This window comes from Paroedura picta, chromosome 1 (assembly GCF_049243985.1).
Source record: "Paroedura picta isolate Pp20150507F chromosome 1, Ppicta_v3.0, whole genome shotgun sequence".
Taxonomy (NCBI): domain Eukaryota; kingdom Metazoa; phylum Chordata; class Lepidosauria; order Squamata; family Gekkonidae; genus Paroedura; species Paroedura picta.
In genome coordinates this window covers 36,495,775-36,508,793 of record NC_135369.1, presented here as the reverse complement: position 1 = coordinate 36,508,793, position 13,019 = coordinate 36,495,775, and the positions used below count along the sequence as shown (strand labels likewise).

The following is a 13,019-nucleotide window of genomic DNA, read 5'->3' as shown; positions in this document are numbered from 1 at the left end:
AATAAAAGTTGACTTATTTGAGACTTGTATAGCTTTTAGATTTTTTTTAAAAATCTCTGTTTTAAATTGATTTAAGTTCACAAGGAGCTGTACAGTGGAGTTATGATTCTTTGAAAGAACAAGACCCCAAGTCCTTGGTATCTCCAGTTAGATTAATGCAGGACCTAACTGTACTGCAATCTGCCTTGAGTCTCATGAGATAGTGTGGAAAATAAATGTAACTATAAAATTAAAATAAAATATAAAACTATGATCTGTCATGAGGCCTATGGTGTACGCAGTGAAGTGGACCCACATAGTAGGCCCAAATTCAAACAGTGAGGACTTGTAATTGCACTGGTCAGCACTCAGGATCTGTCCTCCTACTGGATCATTTAAATCAGGGGTAGTCAACCTGTGGTCCTCCAGACGTCCATGGACTACAATTCCCAAGAGCCCCTGCCAGCATTTTCTCCTGGGAACTGTAGTCCATGGACATCTGGAGGACCACAGGTTGACTACCCCGGTCCAATCAGTTTAAACCTGGGGAAATCACGTGGGGCCAAACATAGGCTTGGGTGGGACCCCTGCATATAAGTTCAGGTGGTGGGCTGTGGAGTTCCGTTGTCTGGTGTGATCTTAAAGAAAGAGCTGATGTAACCCTGCAGCTTATTTAACCCACTAGTCAATATTAGCAATGAAGGTGAGATGCTGAGCTGGTTATGCAGCCCCAGCTAGCATTGGCTGAATCACCACCTTCCGACCTTCTGAGGCAGAACTGCTGAAATCACCTCCTGTCTTCCGAGAGGGAATTGCGGAGGTCTCTTCATCCTGTCTTCCGAGGGGGATCTGTCCCCGCTGTCCGAGGGGGGATCCACACTACTCCGCTATTTGAGGTGCGCAGTATATTGGTTCCTGCTGCTGACAACCACAGGATATGCATTCTCCACTCCTCCACATGCAGCCAGCTGAGTGACTAGTCACAGTCCCATTAGAGCTGTTTTCACCGAGCAGTTCTCTCAGAGCTCTTTCATCCCCACCTACCTCACAGGGTATCTTTTGTAGGGAGAGGAAAGGAAGGTGATTGTAAGCCCCTTTGAGACTCTTTTTGTTGTTGTTGTTGTTAGGTGTGATGAGACTCCTTTGGGTAGTGAAAAGTGGGTATAAAAAACAACCCTTCTCCAAAGTTGCCATTTTCTCCAGGATAAATGTTTCAAACAAACAAATAAACAATAAATAAGCTACCTTTGTAGTCTAGAGATCACTTGTAATTCTGGGGATCTCCAGCCCCCACCTGGAGATTGGCCACCTCTGCCATTTCAGTAAGAAGCCACAAGTGCTAACAGACTGATACTCTACTGTGCGGGAGCAACAACAGGTCAGGGGACGACACGGCTAGCAGAGAGGTACCTACCACTGCCAAGGCAAATGACTCCTTCTTAGAGGAGAGATTTCCTGCTGGGAAAGCTGGAATAGAGCATGGGAGGCTTGCAATGGCCTTCATAAAATCCTAAGAGTCAGCCAATGAGGAAGCATTGCTTACTTGCTCCTAGGCTTATAGGAGGAGGGTCTGACAGCACCAAGAGAGGCACATGCCAGTCTCCAGTGCCTAAAGCCTCAGGCAGGAGAGGCCTGTCTCCAACTTGATGGGGGAGAGCAAAAAAGGCCAGGAGTAGCTGTTAGTAAGGCCCTGGGCTCCCACCATGAAGAAGAAGAAGAAAGAAGAAGAAGAAGATTTGGTTCTTATATGCCACTTTCCCCTACCTAAAGGAGGCTCAAAGCGGCTTTCAATTGCCTGTCCTTTCCTCTCCCCACAACAGACACCCTATGAGGGAGGTGAGGCTGGGAGAGCCCTGATATCACTGCTTGGTCAGAACAGCTTTATCAGCGCTGTGGCGAGTCCAAGGTCACCCAGCTGGTTGCTGCCTCACCATCATTGCTATGGCCCAATGTGCCCTGGGTGCCCCAAAAGGGGACGGCTTATCTTTATCTTTAGACCTTCCCTTCTTTTTGCTAGATCCAGAGCCCTGGATCTTCTTTAAAGGCTTCCCTTTCCAGTTCAGTAACTAGAATAATAGGCCTGTATAAGCAAGCAGAGGAACTGCACTCTGAATCTCCTACTGGAGCGGCAGGGCTATTGGAACTGGAGGGTCACTGTCTTTCTGACCCAATACAGTCTACATAAATTTGCACAGCCCTCCCTGGAGTGAAAGGAGGTGTGACCTAAACAGGTCTTACTTACCCAGAATCTTACTTACCCCTTTCTTCTCAACCAGACAGACAGACAGACAGCCTCTGTTGTGCTCTTAGCCTTTCTGCATTCTGCTAACGCACTGGAATTCATAATATTCCAACACTCTAAAGGAATGCTAAACGTTCTACATAATTAACATGGCAAAGTTATATTAATCCTTATTCACACAGCATAAGGTCAATTTGAAGGATGCAGTATGGTAACTGCGCAACTAGCATAGGACACCAGATTGTAGAACCTCTACGGGTAACTGTGAGATTTCTGTAGCAACATCACATTTGCCTGCAGAGATTTCCCAGTCTGTGACTTGAAACCAGTGAGAGATCTTGCCATTTGTTCTTCAGTTTACCCATATTGCCTTGTATGAATTTTACTGTCTCTTGAAACAGCCAAGTTGATTAAAATGAAAACATAGCTCTCAAGAATAATGCAGAGAAGAAAACCAGAGAACACATTACATATAGATTTTCTAAATAAAACACATAAGAACCAAAGAAGAACCCTGCTGGATCAGACCATTGGTTCATCTAGTTGAGGATCCTGTATCATACAGAGGCCCTGATGCTGCCTCCTGGTTCTGGGATTCAGAAGCTTAATGCCTCTGAATATGGAGGTTCCATATTCAGTCACCATGGCCAGTATGTATTGAAAGACTTATCCTCCATGAATCTATCTAATCCCCTTTTAAAGCTGTTTATGCCTCTTTGCATTATTCTCATTCTCTGTGTAAAGTACCCTGTCCTGAACCTACTGCCCATCAGTTTCACTGGATGCCTTCAAGAGAGAAAAAATTATCTTTGTCAACTCTCTCCAGGGGGTTGGACTAGATGGCTTGTTTGGCCCCTTCCAGTTCTACGATTCTATGATACTATCTTTTCTAAACTGAAAAGTCCCAGGCACTTTAGCCATTCATCAAAGGGAAGGTGCTTCAGCCCCCTAATAATCTTGGTTGTCCTCCTCTGTACTTTTTCCAAATCCGCAATGTCCTTTTTGAGATACAGTGACCAGAACTGTACCTAATATTCCAAATGAGGTTGCACCATGAAAATATCAACCCAATGCACTGCAGCAGTGAAATAGGCAAACTCTATGTCAAGATTATTAGGAAAGGGGTTGAGAATAAAACAGCCAATATTGTAAAGCTCTCAATTGAGCTATCCACTACAACCCCAAGATCTTTCCCCCTCTCATTCTCAGTAAGTTAAAATCCTGTTTGTATTCTTTGTCCCAATTTGGATTCTTTGCCCCAATGTGCATCAACTTACATTTACCAACACTGAACTTAATTTGGCACAGGATCCCCTACTCTCTCAGGTTGTGGAGGTCCTCTTGGATATCTTTATCCATTGTTGTTCCTCTATATATTTATGAAACAGCCTAGGGGGTGGGATGTGTCCGGCTGTCCAAGTTGGAATAGGGCCAATCAGGGTGCAGCCAGCTTTGCCCTGATTGGCCCTTCCCCTGCAGCTCCCGCCCTCTATCCCTCGACTCTAGCCTCTTTGCTCTCAGACGCCTCAGTGCCTGGAGCCAGCAGCAGGTAAGAGGAGAGGCCCTGGGCAAAGAATTGTGGTGGAGGGCCTCCTAACGAGGGCCTCTTGGCCTGCTAGGCTGGGCCTGCTGATGAGGGCCTCCTGACCTGCTGACTGCTCGTTAAGGACTGCTAAGGAGCTGATTAGCTGACTGCAAGAGCTCTGTCCCAACCCTGTTAATGAGCTACCCAGCCCCCACCCGCCTTACTTGATCTGGCTGCGAGCTGCCACCCAAGGCCATCTTAAGCTACCAGGCCAGGGGCCAGGGGAGGGGACTCTTTCAAGGCCTGTCCTTAGGAATGAGCTTTGAAACTAGTAAATAGATAATTGCAGTATTCACTGTATAGGGAAGACCCATGACTCAGAATCCCTTAGATTAGCGGTCCCCAACCTTTCTCAGGTCAGGGACCGCCTCCAGGGTGAGGGGAGAGCCGATGGCCCAGGTGCTGCGAAAACGCGCACGTGCAGTTGCCACGCATGCACGTTTTTGCCACCAGGTGGTGCTAACGCACATGCATGCAGTTGCCACACACACGCGTTTTTGCCACTAGGGGGCGCTAACAAACATGCACTTTTGCGTCACTGGCGTGCCGGTGGCTGCGCCTGCCTCTTCCCTTCCTTCTCGCTCCGGGTGGGGGGAGGCAGGCGAGACTGCCAGTGGCCTGGTACTGTGGCCTTTGTGGCCTGGCACCGGGCTGCAGACCAGGGGTTGATGACCCCCGCCTTAGATCATTTTTCAGAGATGTATAAATAGTATGAAACTCTTGAATGTTTCTTACATTTTATCCCTCCTAGAAACACAGAATTGTAAATATATGGCCCCCCACTTTATCCTTACATCATTCCTATGAGGTAAGGCAAGGCTGAGAGAGAGTGTGGAATTTGACCAAAGTCACCCAGTAGGATTCATTACAAACTGGAAATTTGAACTTAGGCCTTCCCCAACTGCTACACCAGTGCCTCTGAATGCCTGTTGTATGCAAAACACCAAAAACCAATTTGGATCCGAATATCTGTTTATAGAATAAAAACAAAATGGAAATCCTACTTGAGTTTAGTCCAGTGGTTTTTTCAAAATTCCTCTCAGGATCTTAAACCATTTTAATGGCTGCTGAGGAAGCCTTGCATGTCAACAATTTTATAGGAGCCATTTTATGGAGTGGCGGGGTATAAATCCAACAAACGGAAGGGAGGGATGAAGGAATGGAGCATGCGTGAAAAGAATCTGGAGAATGTGACTGGTCATAATCTTTGTTATACAGGCCTCAGCTGCACTGCACTGAGAGCACAGTGGTCTGCAGTCTATGGTTCTAGTGCCAAATGTGACTCAGTACAGAACCAAATATGGCTCTTCAAAAATAAAATAAAACAAAATCTTCAATTAAGGTATATTTGAGGGTAGGAGAGATGCTAGAACAACCAGTTTATGAAGGGAAGGGCAGGCAAAGATTTATTAATAGGGTTAAAGGGCTTCTTTGAGATGCTTTACTGTAAGGGAAGTAAGAATGGAGAATAGTCACCAGTGATCCAAGGGCCAGCCACATATGAGGGTCACTGTTGCTCAGCTGGCCAGTGTGAGGACTTACCCATAGAAAGAGAAAGGCCCAGGCCACATTGATGGTTTCCCAAGGGAAGCGATGTCATCATGCCAGTGACTTCTGGAAAAGGCAATGGCTTGTGTATAAAGAAGAAGAAAAGAAGACCCTGCAGGGAGCAGCAAGAAAACAATTAGATAGGTTAGTGAGGTCAGCACCTTCTTTCCTGTTAAGTGTCATCCTTTGTCTGTCTCCAGATTGCTACTCTTAGGACAATTTCCCCCTTCTTCGCAGACCTGCCACAATCAGTCTTAAACTCTCTCAGCTAGAGATGTAGTTAGGAACCTATCTCTGTCTCTCCTCTTTCTTTTTATTGATGATTTTTCCAAGATAATTCCTAAATAAATCTTTATCTACTCTTTAATCGGGCTGTTCATGGTTGCTGTGTTAATTACTCTGCTAACAAGGATTATGGGGACCCAGATTAAGGGCATTACTGATTAAAGGTAGAAAGAAGTAGCCTTACCAGGGGCTCTGGGCACAAGTAGCAAGAACAAAGGAACAGAGATGGAGACCTCCTGTGGTGCACAGCATGGTTACTTGATAGATACTCTCACAGAGAACAGTTATCTAATTTGAAGACAATGAATGAAGAGTTACCTTCTTGATACAGGATTATAGGCTATTATCCAGGATGCCCAACTAGGAGATGATGATCTGGCAAAGCAGAGAACCTGGGATGTCAACAATGAAAAGACGAGACGGTCCATAATCAAAGTTGTATGGTGTAAGTTGGAAAGTCTGCATGTGAATTCCTTGTTGAAGACCCAGCTTCATCTACAAAAGACATTGTTCAGTAATAAGATGAATGCTTAGGGCAATTTATATCATCATCTGTATGAGACTCTTGAATTGGCTGAGCAGTTGAGGAGTTCAAGAAAGGAAATTGTGGATCAAGATAATAATAGGCCAGCCAGAGTCATATGAAAATATGATGATTAGATGGCTTTGAATATAAATAATAAAGATGGGCTCATTTGTCACATCTATGGGAAGCCTGACCACATTAAGGGCAATTGCATTGCCTTTAAACAAAGAGATGCCTTTTCCATAGAAAGAAAAGGGAGAATTCCAAACAACCACCATTCAAGAAATGCTTTATAGTAACACAAGGAGCCACTAAAAGTCATATTTGGTATCTGGACAATACCTGTACAACTCAAATATGTGTTCATAAAGATTTCTTTAAAACGTTAGATGAAGAAAAGACAGAGACATTAAGTGATTTATATAAAGACTGCCTTTATGCCCCAGAAATGGCAAATAATTTTATTTCTATGAAAGTACTCATAAGAAAAGGCATGATTACATCTTTTGTAGGAAAATGGTTTATCTGACAGAGAGGGGGAGTTAATTGCATCTGGCAAAGTCCATCAGGATTCATATGCTCTTGAGACTTGCATGCAGAAAACTACCAAAAATTCTGATCGCAAGAAATGCTCCTGGCAATGCACACACAGTTGAGACACAGAGACAATTAAGTAATTAGTAACCATCTTGAATGCCAGAATTTAACTAAAGGCATGCAGCGGAGCAAATGTGCTGTTGAAGGAAAATATATGCATTACATTCAAGCAAAGGGGTGAGACCTAGCTTTAACAAAAAGCATCAGACAAGCCAGATGCAGCAATGCCTAGAGCTGACATATAATGATATTTGTGGACCAATGAAAACTCAAATCTCTATTGGGAATAAATATGTAATGGCTTTTATTGATGACTTTTCAAGATATACAGTGACCTACTTAATTAAAGAGAAAAGTGAAGTGCTGGAAAAATTTAAAGCATATGTGGCAGTGGTTGGGAACAGATTCCAAAGAAAGCCACTAACAATCCACACTAATAATGGAGGAAAATATGTGGGACATGAAATGAAGAATTATTTGGCTGAACAAGAAATAGAGAATCAGTTTACGGTCCCCTACACTCCAGAACAGAATGGTGTAGCTGAAATATGCGCGTGTATGTTCCTTGAAGCAGAGCTACTAGACAAGTTCTAAGGAGAAGCTATCAATGCTGCTACATACCTGCAAATCAGATTACTTCCTAAAGACTCCAGCAGTACACCGTTTGAACTGTATTATGACACAAACTCAGCCTCAATCATCTAAAGGTGTTTGGATCAAAGGCCTATACTTACATTCCTAAAATAAAGTGGTCAAAGATGGACCTGAGAGCAGAATAAGCCATTTTGTTGCACATTCCTTCTGTGACAGAGCCACCCTTGATGCAGAGGATACAGAATCCTCCACTCAGAAACATTCAATATCTGCAGTGTGGTCTACACTGATGAAAGGGAAATATGGAGAAAGTAGACATTAGTGAACTAACAGAGAAACATGAAGTACAGCAAATAGGAACAGGAACAGCTATGCATATGACACACCTGCAGAATCTAAGGAACCAGAGGAGGATGCAAAGCCAAGTGTCAGATAATCAATCAGATCAAACAAGGGAAAACCACCAAGAAGAGTGTGTTATCTAGGAAAGGCAAAAGCTATACCAAATGGGAATATGCAGCAAGGAAGCTTGCAGAAGAAACATGGAGAAAAGCCACTTCAGTAAGAATGCTCTTAAGCATAGTAGCAGCAAGGAACATGCATGTGGAGCATCTGGATATAAAGGCTGCCTTTCTGCATGGAGAAACAAAGGAAGATGTTTACATGGAACAGCCACCAGGATTTGAACAATCCAAAGTCATGCAACTCATGTGAAAACTGCACATTTAGTTGGACTAAAACAGTCTGCGAGATGTTGGAAAGTTAAAACTTCATCATATCCTAAACCAGGGTGGAATGATGCCTAAATTTACTTACTCAGGATCAGGATGTATATAGAGACAACAAATGGATTTACATTCTGTTTTATGTGGATGACCTTTTAAGTGTCATTCCGTTCCCCTTCTTCTCAGAAATGCCACTCAGTGTTATTCACTTTCTCAGCTAGAGATGTGGTTAGGAACCTATCTCTGTTTTTCCTCTTTCCTATCAAGTATGTTAATTCACAGGGTGTCTGTTGTGGGGAGAGGAAAGGGAAGGTGACTGTAAGCCACTTTGAGCCTCCTTTGGGTAGAGAAAAGCGGCATGTTAATTCCTAAATCAACTATCAGATTGTGCATGGTTGCTGTGCTACTTTGCCAACATGGGTGATACTTTGGTATTTGGGCAAAAACTCTGTGGTAAAAGCTGGTATGTAAAACAATAGAGTTTTTTCCTGAATACCAGAGCATTGCCTGGAAATTTCTGGCATGATCATGACACTTCCTGTGTGACACCACAAATTATTGTTGGCCTTTCTCTTTCTCCTGGTAAGTCCCTCCTGTCCTCTACTGGTTTAGGGTAATCTGTACCAAATTAATGGATTGTTCATTAAGGAATCTCCACTAACTTCTAGTGAACTGGGTGGAAGGTTCATCATTCTGTGGTTCTCTGCAACCCAAGTAGCTACCTGCAAAGATCAAGAAAGCTTAACATCTCATCCCTGTTTGCCCCCCCCCCCCAATTTCTGCAGTACTTACTCAGGATCAGGATGTGTACTCTATGGCTGAGGAAAAATAACAAACACTGAATGAAGACTTGGAAGAAGCAATCATCCTGTTGCTATGACAATAGTCTTGCAGCCCTGTCTGTTGAATAGGCCATCAGAAGAGCGCTGATTTCATGGTCAAGCAACAGATGTGCATTTCCCTAGTATCACCATCGTGAGGGATCAGAGGGGGAAGCAGAAAGTGGACACCAGCTGGGTGACATCATTTAGGGTCTGGAGGGAGCCAAATCAAAGGATTCTGCCAGCGCTCTGCAGGATGCTTGGGAGCAGAGCCCAGGGACACGGAGAAAGGTAGCCGCCAGGTCCTTCACTCTGAATCCTGGGCAGGATCGTCAACAGTGCTGCATTTTCTGCTATGTTCTTTTGTGAACCTCCATAGGGTTTGATGGAAATAAAGCAGAGATGACATGCAAGTGCCGCTGACAGAAAGGCATGCCATTAATTAATCTTTATCACAGCCTGGTAACAGTTTTACAGCTTATCTCCAGTTCCCCTGCTGCTTTGAAGGGTAGACTCCATAGCATTATACTCCTTTTCTGTATTTGTAGTTTTTTTTTTCTTCTAGCCAATGTAGACTGTGCCACAGATCTTTATAGTTTCAGTTCTTCAGTATCCCTTATATCCTAAGGCATATTTCATTGAGGTCCCGCCCTGCCCTAAATCCTGTCCACTCCCAGCTCCGCCCCCAGTCTCCAGGTATTACTTAACCCAGAGCTGGCAACCCTATTTCTACCACACCCACATAGATTTGATAAACATTAGAGGGGGCTCTCAAACACAAACGGAAAACTGCTTAATTTCAAGGCGGTGATTCTATTAAGTGGACATTAAAGCATGTACATGACAGTGAATAAAAGGGCTGTTTTCATAGTGTTTGCTTGAGAAGGGCCCCTTGGTTGAGGGGGGAATTCTCAAAACTAGCCGGGACTGGCTTGTGTGGCTGACCATTATTTCACAATGATCTACAACAATGGCTATTCAGCAACAGCTGGCACATGTCTCCTTTAGACAAAGCCGCTGTGGGGCTGAAGACCTCCTATGGATGAACCATAACTGTTGCCCTGGTAACGGTTAACCAGCACGTGTTTTATTGTTCCCAACTGTTTTCATGGGGTACTTGCAGGTGGTGGATGATGCTAGTCTTAAAGAGGGGTCACAACCTCATGAACTTTCAGATGTTGCAACAAATTGGGGGACAAAAACCATTTCCCCCCCTTCAAACAGCTTAAGTAAATCTTATTATATATCATTTAGGGGACAGATACAATCTGCAGTTTGATTGGGGGTGGGGGAAAAATGGAAACTGGGTGATTCTCCTGTATCAGCTCCCTTGAAATGAATTGTGTTGCTCAAGAGAATGCAGTTTGTTTTGAAAGAACTGGCTCAGGAGAACTTCTTGGTGAATTGTTCTCCTTTCATCCATGAACACAGGCCAATTTCAAACAGGTTATCTGTGCCAGGTTCAGTGTTGCTGGGAAATGTAATCCCCCCCCTCCCAAGCTTCCCTTCCCCAGGGTTCTGCAGCTTTTCTCCAGTCTTTCTTAAATCTGCTTTGCTGAGAAGTATTGATGAAGTTTGTAGTCAAGTTTGGATGGCTGCAGTAGGAGTGAGTATTTTCCCATCCATATTCCCAATTATGGCCATTTGCTCTCCCAATCACTGGTGAGCTGGCAATTTAATATCATATCAGTATAACATTATGAAGAAGAAGAAGAAAGAAGAGGAAGAGGAAGAGGAAGAAGAAGAGTTGGTTCTTATATGTCACATGTGGTGGTGTGCAGAATCGAACCTGGCTCGATTTCTAACCACTACACCAAACTGGTATATGATTAGCAGGTTTTCTGAATTTTCGACTTCTGTTTTAAAAAAACATTATAGAAATACAAGAGGAAGGCCATTTCTCCATAACATAAGAGGCTAGAGACTTTTAAGAAATGAAAACTGAAAATTCAGAGAACCTTACACGCATTGTTGTAATGTTACCTATATCACTTTAACAATATTCAACTGCTGGTTTTCTTTTTTAAGGAAACTACCATCTCAGAGTACCCATTGCTGCTGAACTATATCAAAAACTCGACACAAGCCGGACCCCATGTGGAAACAGACATTGAGTTTGATCCAGCACTCTGTCAGTGGAAGGCGGTGACAATCACGGATCTTCATGGTTTTTCCCGCCCACCATTGATACCTTCTGGCTTTGAGGAAATGGCTGCTGGGGGAAGGGAAAGCAAAGTAGATCTGCAATCTTTGTACCTGATCCAAACCTTAATGGCTATCAACACTTTGTTACTGTAACCATGGGATAAGATCATGCAGTCTACCCAATGGTGACCCAGTGTATTTTGACTCTGATAACATTCCATTTTCTTTTGTTCAGTTTTCCAGTTATTATTGCTGCACTTCCACATTACCCTTCAAAGAGATTTTGGGGCTGCACCCTGTGTGGCCTTCATGTGCCCAGTGCATGTGCAGAGCCATCCCCACATGTCAGCAGAGTTTTCCCTGAATAGATATATGCTGTTACACCATGAATGGATTAGATGGTTGCTATTAATTTTTATGCCTTTAAGATAGTTTTATTTTATTATTTCTTTTTTGTGAATCATTTAGGACAGACTTCTTGGCATACACATTTTCCAAATAGATAAGTAGGCATACCATGCAAATATTCCTGCCAGACTCTTCATTCCAAGGCTGACCTTGCTATAAGAACCAAGAAGCCTCATTCTTTTGCAAGCCACCATGCATGTTGGCTTTTCCTGGAGCAGACTGTGTGCCTGTAGAAGAAAAGGAAACTTGTGGATGAGTGCGAAAGAGGCATGGAAGGATCAGCCTGGAATGAATGGCTTGGCTGTGCAATGTTGTACATCTGGTGGCCCAGTTGGGATCTGCTCCTGACTTAGATGCCAGAGTGGCCTTAGTGATTCTGGGCAGGATTCCAGATGGGATCCAAGAAAGCACTGCTGCCTTCTTTCTGGGGCCAGGCAACAGGTGTCCCTTGCCCGCTATTTGACCCCCCAGACAGAAAGTGTGCAGTTGGCTGTTCTTGCATGTGGGTGGACCAAACTCTGAGTAGGCCACATAATAGTGGTGATGGCAGGATCCTGCTTTTTATTTTACCCCTATGTAAGGGGGGGGGGACAGGGCCTTTTGTCAAGTTAAATCCAGATGCTATTTTGCATGTGTGAACTGCAAATAGTCTTTCTTATTTTTCTTTTAAAATATATATTCTTGTCGTAGCCTTGCAAGCACATCATATATATATATAGATAGATAGATAGATCTATCTATATCTATATCTATATCTATATCTATATCTATATCTATATCTATATCTATATCTATATCTATATCTATATCTATATCTATATCTATATCTATCTATCTATCTATCTATCTATCTATCTATCTATCTATCTATCTATCTATCTATCTATCTATCTATCTATCTATCTATCTATCTATCTATCTATAGATATAGATATAGATAAAAAGCACATCATATATATATATATATATATATATATATATATATATATAGAGAGAGAGATAGATAGATAGATAGATAGATATAGATATAGATATAGATATAGATATAGATATAGATATAGATATATAGATATAGATATAGATATAGATATAGATATAGATATAGATATAGATAGATAGATAGATAGATAGATAGATAGATAGATAGATATAGATATAGATATAGATATAGATATAGATATAGATATAGATATAGATATAGATATAGATATAGATATAGATAAAAATGTAGTCCTTGGATGCTAAATTCCAGGACGGTAGCTGTATTAGTCTGTAGTAGCAAACCAAAAGAATAAAGCCTAGCAAAATTTATTATAGCATGCATTTATTCTTAAAGGTAAAGGTAAAGGTATCCCCTGTGCAAGCACCGGGTCATGTCTGACCCTTGGGGTGACGCCCTCTAGCGTTTTCATGGCAGACTCAATACGGGTTGGTTTGCCAGTGCCTTCCCCACACATTTATTCTTATGCTGGAATAAATTTTGTTATTCTTTAAGGTACCACAAGCTTCCTAGGGGTTCCTTCTCCCGTTAAAAGAGTAGTCCAAACATTCAGGGTGATTAAGG

The 13,019-nt window shown here is 42.7% G+C and overlaps 2 protein-coding genes across 20 annotated transcripts in view; one reads left to right on the top strand and one right to left on the bottom strand.

Annotated features, from left to right (window-relative positions):
• Positions 1 to 12,068, top strand: part of LOC143835599 (uncharacterized) — a 50,763-nt gene extending 38,695 nt beyond the window's left edge. For all 5 annotated transcript variants that reach the window (XR_013230263.1, XR_013230275.1, XM_077333537.1 and 2 more), the window contains one exon: positions 10,931 to 12,068. Coding sequence is in view for 3 of the 5 variants with exons in the window: in XM_077333537.1 (XP_077189652.1) it covers positions 10,931 to 11,200 (270 nt within the window). In the remaining 2 variants the exon portion in view is untranslated. The remainder of the gene's footprint in view (positions 1 to 10,930) is intronic.
• LOC143835620 (uncharacterized) overlaps positions 1 to 13,019 on the bottom strand; it is an 81,114-nt gene that overhangs the window by 22,473 nt on the left and 45,622 nt on the right. For 6 of the 15 annotated variants that reach the window (XR_013230291.1, XR_013230292.1, XR_013230293.1 and 3 more), the window contains 2 exons: positions 5,958 to 6,134; positions 5,349 to 5,466 (listed from right to left, as the gene is read on the bottom strand). The exons of 1 other annotated variant lie outside the window; for it this stretch is intronic. Coding sequence is in view for 4 of the 14 variants with exons in the window: in XM_077333603.1 (XP_077189718.1) it covers positions 5,349 to 5,377 (29 nt within the window). In the remaining 10 variants the exon portion in view is untranslated. The remainder of the gene's footprint in view (positions 1 to 5,348; positions 5,467 to 5,957; positions 6,135 to 13,019) is intronic. 8 more of the 15 variants (XR_013230290.1, XR_013230289.1, XR_013230285.1 and 5 more) reach the window with 2 other exon arrangements.